This window comes from Hesperophylax consimilis, chromosome 13 (genome assembly GCF_061612785.1).
Source record: "Hesperophylax consimilis isolate HC1 chromosome 13, BYU_Hcon_1.0, whole genome shotgun sequence".
NCBI classification, from domain to species: domain Eukaryota; kingdom Metazoa; phylum Arthropoda; class Insecta; order Trichoptera; family Limnephilidae; genus Hesperophylax; species Hesperophylax consimilis.
The window spans coordinates 16,437,600-16,456,493 of record NC_142848.1 but is presented as its reverse complement, the minus strand read 5'-3'; the positions used below and the strand labels follow the sequence as shown (position 1 = coordinate 16,456,493).

Below are 18,894 nucleotides of genomic sequence, written 5' to 3'. Positions count from 1 at the left end.
AAATATAACGTATAGAAAAAAAATAACTATAATAAGGATACATTGTGTACAGCATTACAAAACAAAAAATGGATCTGCGATACCCAAGGAAATTTAGACGGAAAAGCCGATGAACTAGTAGGACATCTGAAAACAGTAGTAAATGAGCTAATGCCTTTAACTAATATTATATTAAAAGATACAAATAAATGGTATACGAAATCCCTACATATTCTACAAAAACAAAGGGATACAGCATATAAAGCCTGTAAAATACAATTCACTGAAGAAAGGTGGGAAACTTATAAGAAACTTAGAAACATGTACAGTACAGAAATAAAACATACCAAAAATTCGTATATCAGGCAAAAAATAATTACCTCTCAAAGTGACTCAAGAAAAATGTGGACTACACTTAAAGAAATTATAAGCGGCAAACAGAGGGAAAACATTAAGGAAGTTCGGTTTCCAGATGGAGTTGAAGATGATACACTTAAAATAGCCCAAAAATTTAACACAAATTTTGTACTTAGTGTCGAAAACATAAATAAGAGTATTCCATTAGTCGCAGATACCTCTTCTCAATCATCGGAAAAAAGAGAGAATAAAAATATTTTCAGGTTTAATAAAATTGACAATGAGTATTTAATGAAAATCATTAAAACAATGAAACCAAAATCATCGCCGGATGGAATTACTATAAGCATAATCAAAGATGCACTACCAGCTATAGGAGACAGATTAGTTGCACTAATAAATGAATCTCTGACTAAGGGAATTTTAACCATGGAAAATTAGTCATGGAAAACCTCCATAATAACACCAGTGCCCAAAATAATAAATGCTAAAAATTTCGAAGACTTCAGACCAATAAATGGATTGCCTAAATATGAACAATTACTAGAATGCATTGTGAAAGAACATATGAGTAAATTTATAGAAAAAAATAACATCCTAGTAAAAGAACAATCTGGGTTTAGAAATAAATATTCCTGTGAAACAGCAATAAATTATGTGATAAATGAATGGAAAACAGCTATGGATCAGAAGAAAATCACAATAGCAGTGTTCTTGGATTTTAGACGTGCTTTTGAAACGATAGACAGAGAAAGACTAATAATGAAATTGAAGGACATAGGAATCCGTGCTAATGAATTGCAGTGGTTTATTGATTACTTAAAAAATAGAAAACAAAAAACCAAAATTGGAGATACTATCTCTGAAGAACAAGAAATCAACATTGGAGTTCCTCAAGGATCTGTTTTGGGACCGCTCCTATTTATTTTATATATTAATGATATAGTGAAGTGCTTAAAGTACTGTTCCATCAAACTTTTTGCAGATGACACACTTTTATATATTATAGCAAATAATATTGAAGATGCGTTGTCAAAAATACAAAATGAACTTAATGAATTATCTAAGTGGTTAAACATAAATAAATTGAAATTAAATATAACTAAAAGTAAATTCATGGTATTAGGGAAAAAACTAAACGTACATACTGTCCTAAATATAGACAATCAAAATATGGAAGAAGTAAAAGAAATTAAATACCTGGGAATCGTAATAGATAACAAGTTAAAATTTAACACTAACTTTGAAATTTTAAATAAAAAAATGGCGAAAAAGGTTAATTTCTTAAGTAGGATAAAAGGAAAATTGGACATTAAAACAAGGATATTGGTCTACAATACCACTGTAGCATCCCATCTAAATTATTGTACAAGTGTAATATTTCTAAGTAACAAAACCCAAATTAAGAGAATGGAAGTAATCCAGAACAGAAGCATGAGGTCAATACTGTGTTGTAGCAGGTACACCAGAATAAAAACCATGCAACGTCAACTCAATATTTTAAGTGTGTGGCAACGATTAGTTTATAATACCTTAGTGTTTATTTATAAGCTAAAAAATAAAATGTTACCTGACTATATGTCAAAGAATGTTAGAATTAATAGTGCAGTTCATTTATATCCTACGAGAAACTGCAACGATTTTAGGCTTCCTAAAACACACTTATCAGAAACACAAAACAATATTTATTATAAAGGTTTTAAAATGTTCAATGAACTCCCGGTAATTGTTAAGGAAGCTAAAAGTCTTGCAGTTTTTCGTGGATTATGTCTCAATGTTGTGAAATCTAAATTTTAGTATGTAAGAAGTAAATAATATTGTAGTAGTCATAGAAAATAATATATTAGGTATAAGATGTAAACTCTTATAACTAAATAAAATATACATTAAAAAAAAAAATTGAAAAAAATGATTATTTTGGGTCAATTTGCGAGAAGTACGTTCACTATGTAAGAAATCACTATGGATCACATGCAGTCATTGTTTTCGATGGATATCCGCTTGATGATGGTGAAAAAAATACGAAAACCGCAGAAAGACTTCGCCGATCGAAGAAGCACATGTCTGCAGATGTTCTTTTCGATGAAACAATGCCAGTTCAAGTTTCACAAGAACGATTTTTAGCCAATGAAAATAACAAAGTCTGTCTGATTTCGATGCTTATAAAGCAATTTATACAGGATGATTTTACAGCTAAGCAGGCTGAAGAAGATGCTGATGAGTTGATTGTCAATACTGCGATTTCCTTGTGTTCATCATATGACGCTGTTTTCATTATTGGCGAAGACGTTGATCTTCTAGTTCTGCTGACAGCATTAGCACCACCCAAAAGTAATATATATCTTCGTAAACCCGGGAGAGGCAAAACTTTTGAAAGACTGTATTCCGCCAATAGTGTGAAATAAAAGAGGCGGCTGAGAATATTCTGTTTCTTCATGCCTTTAGCGGCTGCGATACAACATCGTCCTTCTTCAACCAAGGAAAAACAAAATTTTGTTCGCTTGTTGCAAAACGACACAAGACTCAATGCCATGATAGGAATCTTCAAACAACATGATGCAACACCAGAAGACATAGCAGTTGCAGAAACACGCTTTCTTGTTGCTTTTTACGGGGGTGTCATGTATAAGGAAACCTTGGAAGAAGTCCGCTACAAACGTTTCGCAAAGTCGACAACAAAAAGCAAATTCAATCTTACCTCTTTGCTACCAACGAACGACGCTGCATGGTACCATGCATTTAGAACTTACCATCAAGTTCAAAAATGGTATGGAATCCAAAAAAATCCAGTAAACTGGGGCTGGAAACGTGACACCAACGGGCTTGTTTCAGTAAGAATGACAAAGAAACCAGTACCCGAGACTTATTTTTTTCATGCAATTGTAAAAAAGGATGCGGCGTTGCATGTAGCTGCAGGAAAGCTGGATTGAAGTGTTCTATTGTATGTGGGTGCTGTAATGGTCAAACATGCCGAAATTCGCCAAAAGTTCACATCGATGTCGAGGACGAAGAAGAAGAGATTTTGTCAATGGAAGCCCAGAATCTCAGTATCACAGGCAATGAGTTAGATGATGACATTGATGACGAAGACTGTTATTAAGTAACATAATTTATAGTAACATAATTCATAGTAATGTAACATAATTTCGAAATCTACCATCGCTGGTATATCTGTGGAGTAGACTTACTGAAGATACCACAATAAAAAAAATGCGCCATGTTCTCTACCTCATGGTGGTGTGGAAATGAGTTGAGTTGAATGAGCAAAATTATTATAATTATGTAATGAATAACCCGAAAAAATTACAAAGTTGGGAATTTCATCATTTTTTAGAAAAATATTCACATTTCCGCCACTGTAACTAATTACCTATTAGACTCACAAAAAAAACTCTCACCAAAAAATGTAGGTAATTTAGTTTTCTTTAAGTTTGCCTTAAACAATTTGGTTGTAAAAACGACCACTTCACAATTATTTTGAAAAAAACAAATTTTGGCACCTTCAATCCAAGATGGTGGGTCGAGCTCGACCCTCCCAAGGTCGAAAACTTTTTTTTTTCCTTAGAGTCCCAATCTTAACAACATATATCAAAATCGCTACTACTTAACCTTTTGCAAGGTAAAACTCCCCACTGACTGGACTAATATCAGTTCGGTATATGTATTTAATTAAAATTTTATTTGTATTTGAGGCCAAAATAACCAACCAAAACGAAAAAAAAAATCCCAAAACTTATTTCAAATATCTAGTACGGATATGTGTTTATTTGTTTATGTTTTGAATTGCGAAATACAGTCAATTAAACAAATCGATTTTTCTTGATTTTAGAGACATCTTTGGCAATTATTAAAAAAGTAATCTTACCTAATCTACCATAAAATAAATAGTAAAACAGTCTAAAAAAATTCGAAATTTTAAATTCGAATTTTAAAAAAATACCCATTGATTCGAATGAGAATTGAAAATTGTTCCTAAAAACTCTACCTACTATGTTTTTATAAATTATTAAAACATGAATTATTAAAAAGGCAATTTGATAGCCTTAAATTAAAATTACAAACGACCTATTTACATCGGAACACAAATTTTAGAAAACAAATTTTAAAAAGATGCTTTTTTAAACATTGTAAATTTCATCATATTTTAATAGTAAATTGGGTAAGATTTTTTTTGTAATTTGCTATAAATTATCAAAAAAAGTTTCCTCTGAAATCATGAAAAATTAATTCTTCAATGCCGTATATTTCATCATTTAAAACACACATAAATAAAGTAGCACATATTCGTACTAGGTATTTGCTATACCGTTTGATTAAAAAAGATTTTTTTCTTTTTGGTTAACCATTTTAGCTTTAAATCCTAATTAATCATAGGATTTATAAACAAATGACAACAATAAATTAAAACTTATCACTGTTGTCATTAATATTATGTATAAATGTGTTATATAAGAAAAATGTTTTCCCGCCACAAAAACAGACATTTTAAATTAAAATATAAAGTGCCTACGCCAATGTTCTCAGTAAAATAATACGCAGTCAAAACCGCCATATCATCCAGCTTGCGGTAAAACAAGAGATCTTAAAAACCACCCAACAATAATGCTGTAATAGTTCTTCGGTTGCTTCCATAAGGGCTTGTTTAGAATATTAAAGAATTGGATTTGATGGATGAAGACTGGGATTTCGTTTATCTTACATATACATTACCCTATGGTTTTTCTTAATATCAGGAGAGTGTGTTTGTATTATACTCGAAATGCAGGAAAATGCTCATCAACTGCTTACTGTATACTGTTATGTAATGTATATGTATGTATGTATGTATGAAAGTAATGCATATGTGAGTGAATATATGTATGTGTATGTATGTATGTGTATAGATCAATGTTGTGTTTGTCTGTAATTAGTGATAGTCTCAACCATGTTAAATGTAATTGCATTTGCGAGTGCTTTGATATGAATCACTGTTGACAGATATAAAAAAAATTAAATAAAAACCACAGCAATTCAGATATGTATATTTCTTAATATTCTCATGTAAAATCCCCGAAAAAGGGTGTTAATACATAAATAAATAAAGTAGAAATCTGATAATATGGAGCAGCGAAAACTCTCGTACGGTGAGAGTGGTGTTACGAAATTTAAACATATTTATATTATAAAGGGTTTGCTTTGTCCGTTACATTTCTTTAAATTCGTCTATTTAAATTTCGATTTTGTTTTCTCGATTGAATGAATATTTTAATGGAATCTTGGAAGTGTAAATTAACCCACTTCTCAACAACGATCGAGATGAAATTCGGCAGATTGGCTTCTTGTCGATGACAATGCAATGGTAGCACTCGTACAAAAACACACGTGCGTACACACACATTTTTTTCAGTAATTGGCTGACATTATATTTAAACATTTAATATACAAAATGATTGTCGGTACAATCCAATTAGGTTTTGGCTTAGGTGTGTTCGGTATTGACTCCAGTCTCTGGGGAGGAAGGTTCAATCCTCAGTGAAATGAATTTATTTATTTATTTATTTATCGTTTCTTTACATTGTATCTTTTTTTTAAGTTATAATTTTTAACCTCACTAGGACAAGCCTGTGTTGAGGTTAATAATTTTACAAAATATTAAAAAAAAATAGTACAAAGATTATATGAGATTTAAAATAGTACAAATATTAAAAAAAATAATTCAAATATTAAGATAACAATATTGTTACATTGACGTTTCTGCGAATTGGATACCTACATGGTACCTAACGGCCTATTCATTACAATATAATGCTGTAAACATGTAGGGTGACCATGATATTTAATTGCAATAAAAATGTAACAAACTATTATTATTTTTTTTTTAAACAGAGAAGAAAGAAAGAGAGAAAAAAATTTACATTAAAAAAAGAAAAGGATGAAAAAATTAACTTATTCAAAATATTATGCCACAATTTAAAAGGACAAAGATGAAAGAATATGTTGGAAATCCTCGGATGGCAGAAATAATTTAACATTATTTTTAAATGTACACAAGGAATTTGACGATTTAATGTGATCTGGAAGGCTATTAAATAAAAGTGGAGCCTGGTACAAATAATGTCTCTGCCCAAATGAGGATTTAGGGTGAATTGCCATAAAGTTCAGACCAGAGCCAATTCTTGTAGTACGAATTTGTTGCGTTCTTTTCGCAGAACTAATATTGTTAAAAAATCTGCATAACGTTTGTAGGATAAATAGTTGTTTTAAATTCATGATATTACATTCCTTATAAAGTAACTGTGTAGGATATGTAAATTTTTTCTTGTACATAACTTTGATAATCAGTTTTTGGGCAATATTAAGTGGTTCTATTACAGTCTTCAGGCAGGAACCCCAGCACACTATATTATATGAAAGTAGGCACTGAATTATAGCAAAATACACTGTTTTTAATTTTTCCTTGTCTAGTACATGTCTGAGATCTTTAAAAATATAGATAAGTCTCCTAACTTTATTTACTAACATTTCGACATGATCATTCCACTTCAAAAATTTATCAATTTTTACCCCCAGGTATTTGAGGCTGTCTACACTTTCCAAGGGGTTGCAGTTACACGTTTGCACACAATTGTGAATAATCAAATTATGAGAGGTAGATGGCTGACTTTTATAAGAAATGCTAAAAGTGATGTATTTGGTTTTTTGTGTATTTAAAGTTAAAATATTATTACTCAGATAATTATTAACTACTCCTAAACCTGTATCACATTTTTCAAAAGTTTCACTCCAATTTTTACCCTCAAATATTAAGGCAGTATCATCTGCAAAACTAACAATGTTACCTGGAATTTTTATACTGCATAAATCGTTTATATAAATAAGAAATAATATTGGCCCGAGTACACTACCTTGTTGTACTCCAAATGAGATAGATTTACTATCGCTTAACATTTTATTTATTTCTACTTGCTGTGTTCTATCACTAAGGTAAGATCTGAACCAACCCATAGCTGTATTATTAATGCCTAAAGATAATAATTTCTTAAGAAGCAACTCGTGGGAAACCGTATCGAATGCCTTTGATAAGTCTAAAAATACCGCTATAGCTTTGTTGCCATATTCCAGTGCGTTTATAACTTTGGTCAATACCTTTAATATAGTATCACTCGTACTTCTGTTCTCTCTGAAACCAAATTGGCTGTCGGAGAGTATTTTGTATTTTTCTAAAAATGATACTAATCTTGACTTAGCCAGTCTTTCTATTATTTTTGAGAGAGTATTGAGCAAAGATATTGGTCTGTAATTATTAACATTTTCGTGATCTCCTCCTTTGAAAAGAGGTATAATCTTGGCATTTTTACAATGGGAAGGAAATATGCCATTCTTAAAACTAAGATTAACAATATGAGTTATAGGACCAGCTAATTCATAAACATGCTGTTTATACACCATTATACTTAAGCCATCGATACCACAGGAAAAAGACATTTTTAATTCATTTATAACTTTAGTAACTTCAAAAATGCTAGTAGTTTTAAATTCAAAACTATCTCCTGTAACTTGAGTACCAGGTTTAAAATTGTTAACAAGATACATTTCGTTGGTTTTATTAGCACTGCACAAGTTTTTTGCGTATGTAGGACCAATATCACTGAAGAAGTTATTAACATGGTTGGTAATTATATGTGGATCCTCCTCCAATGAGATAGTTTTGTTATTGATTACTAATTTTTTTATGGACACTTGCTCCTTTTGAATATTTATGGCTTCCTTTATAATCTTCCACTGTTGCTTGTTATTACCGTTGACTTTATCCAGTTTCCTTCTGTAATACGTTTGCTTTGTATATTTTATAATTTTTGTACACCAGTTTCTGTATCTCTTATAATAAGCCAGCAGTTGAATATTATTAAACTCTCCTCGACATTTGTTGTGCAGTTTGTCGCTGGTTCTAAGGCATTTGATAATTCCATCATTTATCCAAGGTTTTAAGTATTTGATGTTATGTTTTACACTTTGTACCGACGAGCAACTTTCCACGTGCATTTTTAAACATTTTACGAAGTTTTCAGTAGCTGAATTAACATCTTGCGATGACAGGACTGACTGCCATGATTCTTCTTTTAATTTAGCCTTCAAAAGATTGTTATTTATGACGGTTTTGATTTTTTCATTTTCCTTTGCTATTTTCTTTTGTATAAAAACATTCTTTGAAATTGACTAATAGCCGGCGCAGGAATTGGTGCAACTAGGTCAAAAATTTAAAATAGATATTAGGTGTAAAATAACTTCGCTTTTTTCGGGTAAATTTTTTAGATAGTGCCATGAAGTTTTTCAAATGAGTAAGTTTTCCAAACGAAAAAACTAAAATAGTTCAAAATAATCAACACCTTAATTTTAATTATTATTTTTGGGTAAACTAATGTTTAAGACAAGATTTTTTATGCATAGCACAAAGGGTAACTAGGTTTATAGTTTACCAAAAAATAATAATTAGTATTTGACAAGTTCTAGTATTTCACCTAAAAATGTAGATAATTTGTCTCGACGCCATCTAGTGAGAGAGTTAGCACTTACAATGCCTTTCTCATATAAAATAAAGTTGGTTGTTTTCAGGTGAAAAAATGTAACAAGCAGTAATTGTTGAATGAAACACTAGTATATATTGAATTATTTCGCGGATAAGAGATAAGCCGCCATAGCTCAGTGGTCACAGCTGTCGATCGGAAATCGAAGGGACACGGGTTCGAGTCCCGTTGGCGTCATGTATCTTTTATCAGGAGATTTTTCAATGTGGATGAGTGTTTCAGGCGGATAATTGCTTGTAAAATAATTGTTACCTTAATTTTACATAACCACTTTTATGGTTTAAAAACAATGTTCTAAACAAACTTTCCAGGACGGCTGTAGATTACTTTTTTCTTGTAATTCTCTTTTTGTAATTAAATGCAACTATAATGTCTTGACATATTTGACAACTTTTATATTTTAATCGTTAGTTATACCGTTTTATTTTAAAACAAAGGAAAGTAAGGTGTTAAAACATAAAGTTGATTTGTCCGATACCATCCGTCGCTGTCCGATAATATACGAAAATTTAGTTATTTTGAAATCTAATTTTTGGGAAACAGTGATAATTATACACTTTCCAAATTAGCATACCATTTATATTGGTGGAATAACAGCAAAATACAAATGAAAAACACTACTATGTTGATGGTCCGAAGCTCGGTAAGGAACTCGCTTGCACAGCGCAAACTGTGCGCCTTAAAGTTTAAGTTTGGACGGAATTCAATACTTCGTTTGTGTGAAAGCACTATGAAACAATACATGATTATTACAATAACTAAAATGATCAAACTTGAAAAAAAAATATCAAATGTAATAATTAAACGTTTCTAATCTTTTACTGAAATACAAATAGCTGAAAAGTTTGCGAATCGCCTCTACAAGTTGCCTTTTTTTTGCCGCAAATGAAAATAATCAGGATGTTAATTAGGGTTCAGACCCAAGCGACAAGCAGGGGTTAAGCAAGAACCGCGAGGGGTTACCTCTTTATCTCTTTTTACATTAGCTTCGAACAAAGGCCTCCCTAATGCAGCAGGGAAATAGTTGCCAGGGGGAAATAATAATGCACGTTTTAAACTATATTGTATGGCTGGCTAGTAAATAATTAGTCTCCCGTGTTTTTAACGAAAGTTGCAATTAATTTCAAGTAGGTACCTACTTCCTGCTATGTGATAATGTATATTGCTCTTGGTGGGTAGGTACCTACTGATCAAGCATTTTTTATATTAAGGCGACATTAGACTCTAATAACTAGGGTTTGCTCGACGTTCACATTTTAATTATTTCTGATGAAATATTTAATTATTTTTACTAAAATTTCCATTTTTTCCAGAGGGATTCTTATGGATGTAAGTTATTCATATTTAAGATGAATAAAAAAGGCCTTACCATTTAAATACTTTATGTAAAATGGTAAGCACCAGATTTTATTTTTCTCGACGATAAATTAGTATCTTCCCGAGGGATCCCTCTAGAAACATTTTAGACTTTAGTAATACGTTCATCAGAAATAATTCAAATAAAACCCACGGAAAGATCGATTTTCTAGGCCTGCCAGAGCAAAGTCGACTGTAGGTCCGTCCAATACACCAGGGCCGCGCGTCGCATACAAAATATTTTGATAAACAATCACATTTTATGAAAGTAAATAGGATGGAGGAAGTGTTGTGTTTAGAATGTGGTATATTTTGTATATACAACTCTTTTGTTTGAAAATGGAAGACATTAGTATCGTTAGTCTGTGATAACACTTAACAGTGCTAACACATCGCCTTTGAGATTATTTTTCATGAGAACGGCGCTACACAAAAATACAAATCATCCGAATATTAGTACCGAATATACCCACACCTACCCTAATAATTGCATTGCAGTACAATTCTTTGTTTTTACAGGAAAAAACTACTTTTAGGAGTTTTGTCTTAAACTACCCTGGAAATTTTATTTTTAAGCCATTTTTTAAATATCTGAAGAGTGGAATATAAACAACTGTACCATGCAAAAATTTACTGAATACCAATGACATTTCAGATGTATTCTGCCGCGGTAACTAAAAACACAGTGTCTTCCTTGAGAGTCTTAGGGAAGACAGTGTGTTTTCAGTTACAGCAGCAATATTTTAATGTCATTGTTGAATACATCTGTAATTTCATTGGTATTGAACAATAAATTACTGAATACCAATGATTATATGAGCAAGAAATTACTGAATACCAATGACATTACAGATGTATTGTAATGTCATTACATAATACTTTTTTTTAATTTTAAAAAAAATTTGAAAAATTGTGTTTTACAGATTTTGCAGGCTGTGAAAAGTTTCAAATTTGTTAAATATACTGTAAAAATTTGAGGGCTAGCAGCTTCATACGACTTGAACGATTCACCGAATTTCAAAGTTAATTCAAAGAATTTGAATAATTCTGTGAAAGTTCTATTCAAATACTGTTGAACAACTGGCCCATAATGGAATAATAACAGAACTTGAATAGAGCTTTCACAGAATTTGAATATTAACTTTGTTCTGTTCAACTGTTCAAGTTCTACACCCATACATTTTTTGTTTCATTTGATGCAATAACTTTACATACCTATTTTAAACATTATTTGATAATGTGGGCATCATTCAGTGTCTGTCTACCCATCAATTATGATATGCCCAAAATTATTATTTCCCTAAATTTAACACCAACATTTCTCTAGATTTTAGAATTATTTAGATATTACTAGCTTGCTTTGAAATGAGGCAAGGAGTACAAGGACTGCTACAAGCAGTTCATATCAACTGCATAGTTCTTATTAAAAAAAACAGCAGTTCATGCATTTCAAATATTGACAGCTTGTAACAGTTCATATATTCCCAGCCTAAATTTCTCAACTCTATTATTAATTTACAGATATCACTTTCTGAAGAAATGGTTCTTGATTGTGGCCATGAATTCTGTTCTTTTATCAGTCTTAGTTAATGCGGTTATGCAAGGCCGGCCCCACGCAAGCGCTATTGAAGCAGTCCTCTCCAGATGCCGAACTGCCAAGGCGCCAATGCGCTGATAATACCTCAAATCATCAACCCACGAAAACCCAAATAATCCAAATATTGATCAGTGATTTCCTATCTAGGGCCTAGGGCCTAGTGCCTGGGCGCCTACAGGCTTTGACAAGGGGCGCCATTCGGCTCAGGGCCGGCCCTGGGGTTGTCATCTAGTTGTTGTATAGGGTAGTTCAACTGTAGTTATTTGTGTTTTATCTAATGGTGAAGGGTAGTTCATGTGGTTATTTGTTTTATGTAATCATGTGGAGTAGTTCATGTGTTTATTCGTGTTATTGTGTAATCATGTAGGGAAATTCATGTAGTTATTTCAAGCCAATAGGACTTTGGACTGGCCTTTCAACGTTCTGATAGTTGAGAGTTTTACTAATCTAAGCCCATCGTTCCACGGGTCGGTAAGCACATAAACCAAATGCTTTAAGACCTGCAGACTTTACTATAGCGAACTTAATTTTCTGCCCAGAGTCTTACAGCACTCGGTTTATTTTGATTGCTTACCGACTTGTAGGATGTCGGGCTAAGAACTAATTTGTAATGGGTTGATATTTTCAGGAATGCACAGTTGGGATAAGTTGGGCGGATGTCATGTAAAGCAATTTGTTAATTGCTTTACATAACATCCGGCAAAGCTTGAATTAACACAAAGGACATGAAATTACGAAACAATTCTTAGCATAATATTTTTTATTATTGTTTATTATTTTACACTATTCACTTTCATTCTTATAAAAAAAATATGATTACAATCTTACAATGTGATTACAAAGATCAATTATTGCAATAATTGAAAGACAAATCAAATGAATTAATAATAACTAAAACATTATAATATTAGAGTATTTCTAAAGTTTATTCTAAAAAGAAACTCAAAGAAAATAAATACACAGATAAGTAATTAAATATCAGAATACAAATGTTTGCAGTATTTTACGAAAATATGCTGCAAACTGAATTCAATGGAGATTTTTACCCCTAAAATAAATAAACAATTTCAAAAAAGTATAAATCTTGCATTATTATTTGTCAAAATTAAGTGAAACATGAAATTTATAAAAATTATTATTGAGCGTAAACGATGGCAAAGAAGCATTTAAATAAATTTTATTCAATCAGTTGATTTTTTGTAATCTATGAAACAATTTGTTGATTTTTAAATGATAATATTAAGAATAATTATAACATTATCTATGAACTGTACACATAATGAATGTACTTCAAAAATTTGCGTTCATTCACGATTTCTAGTCATTATTAATTTGGTGATCATTTTACAAATAATTTACTTAAAATGAAAATAATATGTAAACTAAATCTCTCTTGTAAAATCAAAAGTATTCGTGTATGTTAGTTTGCACAACCAATCAGGGGAATGAATTTTATTTTAATAATAAATAATGATGAAATTAAATTTAACAAACATACATACCAACATGCTCATCGAAGCTGTATAAAAAACACTTAAGCACAGTAAGGTTCAAAAAAATAATAATATTTATGAATGTGAATAAATTCAGCCTTGATTGAAATTACAGGAAAATTATTGTATTGTTTTCCGCAATCTTCACTTAAAAAGGATTTGTAAATCCAAACGTTGAGTAATGATACAATGATACCTTGAGAATAGTTACTGCTCAGTACATAGGTAAGAATATAAGCTACTGCTCAGTACATAGGTAAGTGTCTAAGTTACAGCTCAGTAAATAGGTAAGTACCTAAGAAGTGTATTATTTTAATTACCAGCATTTCCCCGCATTGGTGAATGAATGTTTTCAAGAAAGTATTAGAAAAACCTTCTACATTTATAAATGTGTTTTAAATTTTACACAACTGACAAACAACCATTATTGTAGGGTATTAAAACACGTTTTTACGGTAAAAACACTATCCAAGATGTCTTTATGACTTAACGCTCAGTACATGGGTAAGAATCTAAGGTACTGCTCAATACACAGGTAAGTGTCTAAGAAATGTATTATTTTAATTACCAGCATTTCCCCGCATTGGTGAATTATTAGTAAGATACACCATACATCACTATCCAAAATGTTTTCACACTTAAGAAGTTTTGTGTTACGGTCCCTTGAAAACTGAAATAACAAAATTGTCTAATTTGGAACCCCTAAAACAGTTTTTTTCGAGTTTCACTGTACTAGTTAACTTATGAAAATATATGTGATTATGGAAAATAAATGACAGCATTAATTCTTCATGAAATAATTTTAATTTGGTGCTGACATGAAACTTAGGTTTGTTTTAAAACGCAAAGTGATATCGAAGCTGCAGTGCAGATATTTTCCAAATGAAAAAAAGTCTAGCGTCTATATTATTTCCTAGCCTATTAAACAAATAATACTCCCTTTGGATGCATAAGTCAACTAAAATCCCCAATATCATTTCACCTTTTGACGAAAAAATTTACTATTTTAATAATAAACCATCACCGTTGAAAGCGTAAAGCTTGAAATGGCTTGACGCTTAAGACAACCCGCAGATGCGCAGATGTTTTCTTTGTAGTTTTGGTGTTGCATAAGGGATAAGAAAGGGGATGTGAGAAAGTGGCGTGATGAAAAAAAATTGACTTGTAAAAAAACCTATGTGAGCGAGCTGTCTATTCTCCGGCATAATCTCAGTCAGAATGTAGGAAGAGCTGAGACGCATGGGGCCCAGCAGTGAATAGAATGTGAGAAAGAGGAAATTTTAATGCGGGTCCCGGAATCCTGCGACGCTACTTAAGGGTTAAACGATAGGGGTATTTGCAGCTACATGATGAAAACGAAACAATTCTCCGCACATGCACCGTCTTGTGATAAGGCAATTATTGGAAATGCTTGGCGCGAGAGTCTCCAGTTATACCAAATATGATTTTATGTACAAAGTCCTTTGGAGACGGCTAGGGCTTTCCTCACCACATGCTGTAGTCGTTGTCGTCCGTGTCGAAGGTCATGAAGAAACCGAGCATCGTCAGGTAAACCACCACATTGCCAGCCAGGGTGAGGTAGCAGGAGCCCCATTGGATCTAAATTAAATTACAAAACATACGTTAGAAAGGCAAACATTGAAATTACGAATGACCTAACAATGATGGAGGACTTAGACAAAAGAGGAAATTAAAATGCGAAGTTTTGGTGGGAACCTGACACATTTATCAACTCAGCCACTGATATTACATAATGTTGCCACCCCTGACAAAACTGAGAGTAACTTCCACTCTGTAACATGCCACAAATATATTATTATTAATGAATAATTTGTGAAAATAACATGAATTAATCAACTAAAATTTACTTGTGCACGCTGAGATTTGAACAGGGGACAGACGGATTGCTCCTCAAGATCCATACCCATCGACCACGGAAGCCAATGAGTATACCTTAATGAACACAGAAATTTGCAGAAATTTGTCAAATATTTCACCCAAATATCTCACTCAAAAGCAGAATTTTCATTAAAAATACACACCAAATATTATGATAAAAAACTTATTATGTATTTCAACTAAACTAAAACATTCAACATCCATTTGTAGTTTGAAAATGACTGTTTTGATAGAAGACATCTGAATAACAAGTCTCTTTCCTTTTTCATACATTTTCCATTGGAGAGAAAGGAACGAAAATAACATTGTTTATATACATATCTACATAATATGATAAACAGATCAAAATTCATATTTTCATTGGTGAGCTGCAGCTCACAAGTCGAGTGAAGTATTTTTGGCACAGAAAGGGCAAAAAGGAAATGAGATTATTTTAGCAAGATTGATTTTAGCCTTTTCATTAAAACTCAACTTGATATGTCATAGTTGTATCACAGTGGTGACCATTATAATACTACTGCGGAAAAATTGTTACATTTTTTAAATAATTTTTTTATTTCATTTTGGACAATTCTTTAATACTTGATGTTTCATTTCATAAAAAAATACAATTGATCGCATAACCTCCAGACTGAAAAGCCGATATATTTTTATGACCAAAAAGGGTTATTTGGGTAGTGAAAACTAATTTTGCTAAAAATAGTAGTGTAGCTCTCGTGATTTACATTATGCAGCTGCAGAACTACACAGTGATTAAAATTAATTTAACCCATCAAATAATGATAATTTAATTGTTTTGCCTTCAATGAGTGGCTCTGGAATTCTTCATTTTGCCACAGCGTTTTCGTATCCTACTTATAACGGTCCGATTCACTAGTCTTATAAATTTATTCCTTTTACTCCTCAGTCTAATTTGTTCAGTTTTGGGAAAAAATGTAGTACCCGTAGAGTCAATTTGTTCCCCTTTTGAACAACTCTGGTCTCATAGAAATCGTTGTCTCCCTTACAGTCATAGAAATATGAACTAAACGGTGTTAAAAAGAGAAAACACCAAGCTTTATATTCAAATATGGAAGTTAACCACAAAATAATTACAATGTACACCTCTATCAAACCAAAGGTTCCGACCACAGTTTGAGAAAAATTTATGAAATATTGTGATTGTTTTTACTAATTATTTTTTATATGAAATGACATAAAAGTGACATGGCTATATGTTTAGAATATATTTGTCTGTTCAAATATGTGTTTTTTTTTTGTTATCAGTAATTTTAGATCAGTGTTTAGATGAAAAAATAAGGCGAGTGCAAATCTTTCATAAAGCAATATGTTTATGTTTACTTTAAAAATTATATGTTTATTTCTAATAACAAAATTTGAAAGTGTATTTCATCACCTTTCAAAACAGTTTTTTAGTTTTCGGATACATTCAAAAATATCCCATTTACTGGGATTTTATTGAGAAGCGGAAATATACACAAATTCTCCGACTTTCCGACAGCTTCTTTAAGAAATATAACGGTCAATACGTCAAAGGCTAATTCAAAAAAAATAATTTCACATTGAGAAATACTCTAGCGTTGAAAATAGCATATTTAAAAAAAAAACACTAAAATAACAATCTTACTCCACTAGATAAAAAATAATACAAAAATATTATATACACCTCAATGTGGCAAATAATGGTTTCGTAAGACAATTTTACGCACCGTATAGAAACTGACTAAAAGTGAGCGATGTTCAACCACAGAAAATAAAGGAAGAAATCACTATAATTCATACATTCATTCAATTTTGCCCACGTCTACTTTAAATAACTTTTCAAAAGTATTCTGTTCCGTCACAGTTGGGTTTTGTCATAGAACCTTTGAGAAAAGGGACTTACAACAGGCTCCACGTTGGGAGCCCTGGCCAGCACTATGGGTAGCGCGAAGGAGCTGATGACGATGCCCATGGTGAGGAAGATGGCAAACTCCAGAGCGGAGCTGGAGCCCGAGGAGTCGGCGTTGTAGCGGCGCGCCAGCAGTGTGGGCAGTGGAGCCAGGAAGTAAAACAACACCACGAAGAAGGGCCACCATAATCTAGAAACAGGCCACAATTATAATACTAGACCAGATATTCAAGTGAGAAGACCCAAACTGTCAAGGAAACAGGATAACAAATGTATTAGAGAGCTGTATAATCCAACATATTGGAGTTGATGTCTAGAGAACCGCAAACACCTATGCAAAGAGCTGCAGTCTGCTGACCGCTGTATTGCTAATAAGGCTAATATTGTACTTTCTTTGTCATTTTTGTAAATATAAAAGGATCCCAAGAGTGCTTCATAAAATTTAAAAATAATAAATACATTTACCATTACCTTAAAAACGTATAAAATCATGTCATTTCACTACAGAAGTAGGCAGAGAGTTGGACCACCACACACAATCATTGCTTCGTAAGCGTGGTTGTCTACCTCATTCATCGCACACCACGCTTACGAAGCAATGATTGTGTGTGGTGGTCCAACTCTCTGCCTACTTCTGTAGTGAAATGACATGATGGTTAGTTGGTGAGTCAGTTAGGTTAAAAATATTACTCACTTATATTGAGGTAATGCACACGCCAGGATAACCAGGGTCATCCCAATGGAACCCGCAAACGCCAAAGATACCAGACTGAAATCGTTCAAAAACATATATTATCATAATGTCTATAAGTATCAAATTTATTTAAGGCAAAAAATTATCATTCATCTACAGTGAAGCTGATAGTGTTGTGTATATTACCAATGAGGAAAACAAAGTAGATTTATTGAATGTTTATATTATTGAAGCGTGAAACAAGTGAATAGTTTGAGATATCCGCTACTTAAGTAGTGATATCAGGCTAAAAGATGTAGGTATATTTGCGCAAGATAAACTCTTAAAGGTCGTGTGATTTTATAACATAGTAAAGGAAAAGACTTACGCTGTTTACAGTTGATGAGCACACCACATGAAAAAGAAGTACCAAAGTTAATAGAGCATTCTTTAAAAACTGTGGATATAATTATTATTAAAATGATACAATACAAGTTGTCAATATCAACATACACAAAGCTGGCAGAAAAGAAAAGTTTTCAAAATATTTTACTCGTTCCAATGTGATAGTGCCAAAGAAATAATGAAATATTTAATCAAAATAAGGACATTTGGTAATTACAAAATAGATTTTTATGGAAATAATGATAAAATACAACACCTTTAATTCCGGCCATTGTCAAATTTCGTTGGTCATAGATGATGCAGAGGAATGACTCAGGTGGAGTGGCTATAAACCGACCAATTAAATTATTAATTCTTCAAAGCTTATATGAAAATAAGATTTATTTTGCTTTACATAAGGAGTATTATCAAATGCATGTTTTTAGTTGGCTCATAACGGTTAACGTTGGGTGTTGCTGCAGTAATAATTATATATCTACAATGGTAAGTTTGCGATAATTTTTACGAAGTTAATAATGTGTCGAATTGTTTATAATCTAGTTGTTTTTCTTTCAAACAATTTTTCCCCATTTTTTAAATATTTGCATTTTCTACAAAGTAATTAAAATTATGTTTTATAGAAATAATGCACTCTTAAATCATCGTTAAAATAAATGGCGAGTATTTGTACGAAGATTGCA

The 18,894-nt window shown here is 31.9% G+C and overlaps 1 protein-coding gene across 1 annotated transcript; it reads right to left on the bottom strand.

Moving 5' to 3' along the window:
* Positions 1-12,682: 12,682 nt before the first annotated feature.
* On the bottom strand, positions 12,683-18,366 carry LOC149418520 (leptin receptor gene-related protein). Its single transcript, XM_089638545.1, has 4 exons — positions 18,198-18,366; positions 17,831-17,905; positions 17,131-17,326; positions 12,683-14,945 (listed from the first exon to the last, which is right to left on the bottom strand). The coding sequence occupies exons 2-4, from the start codon at positions 17,869-17,871 to the stop codon at positions 14,832-14,834; spliced, it is 351 nt and encodes a 116-aa protein (XP_089494671.1). The 5' UTR covers positions 17,872-17,905; positions 18,198-18,366; the 3' UTR covers positions 12,683-14,831.
* Between the last annotated feature and the right edge of the window lie 528 nt (positions 18,367-18,894).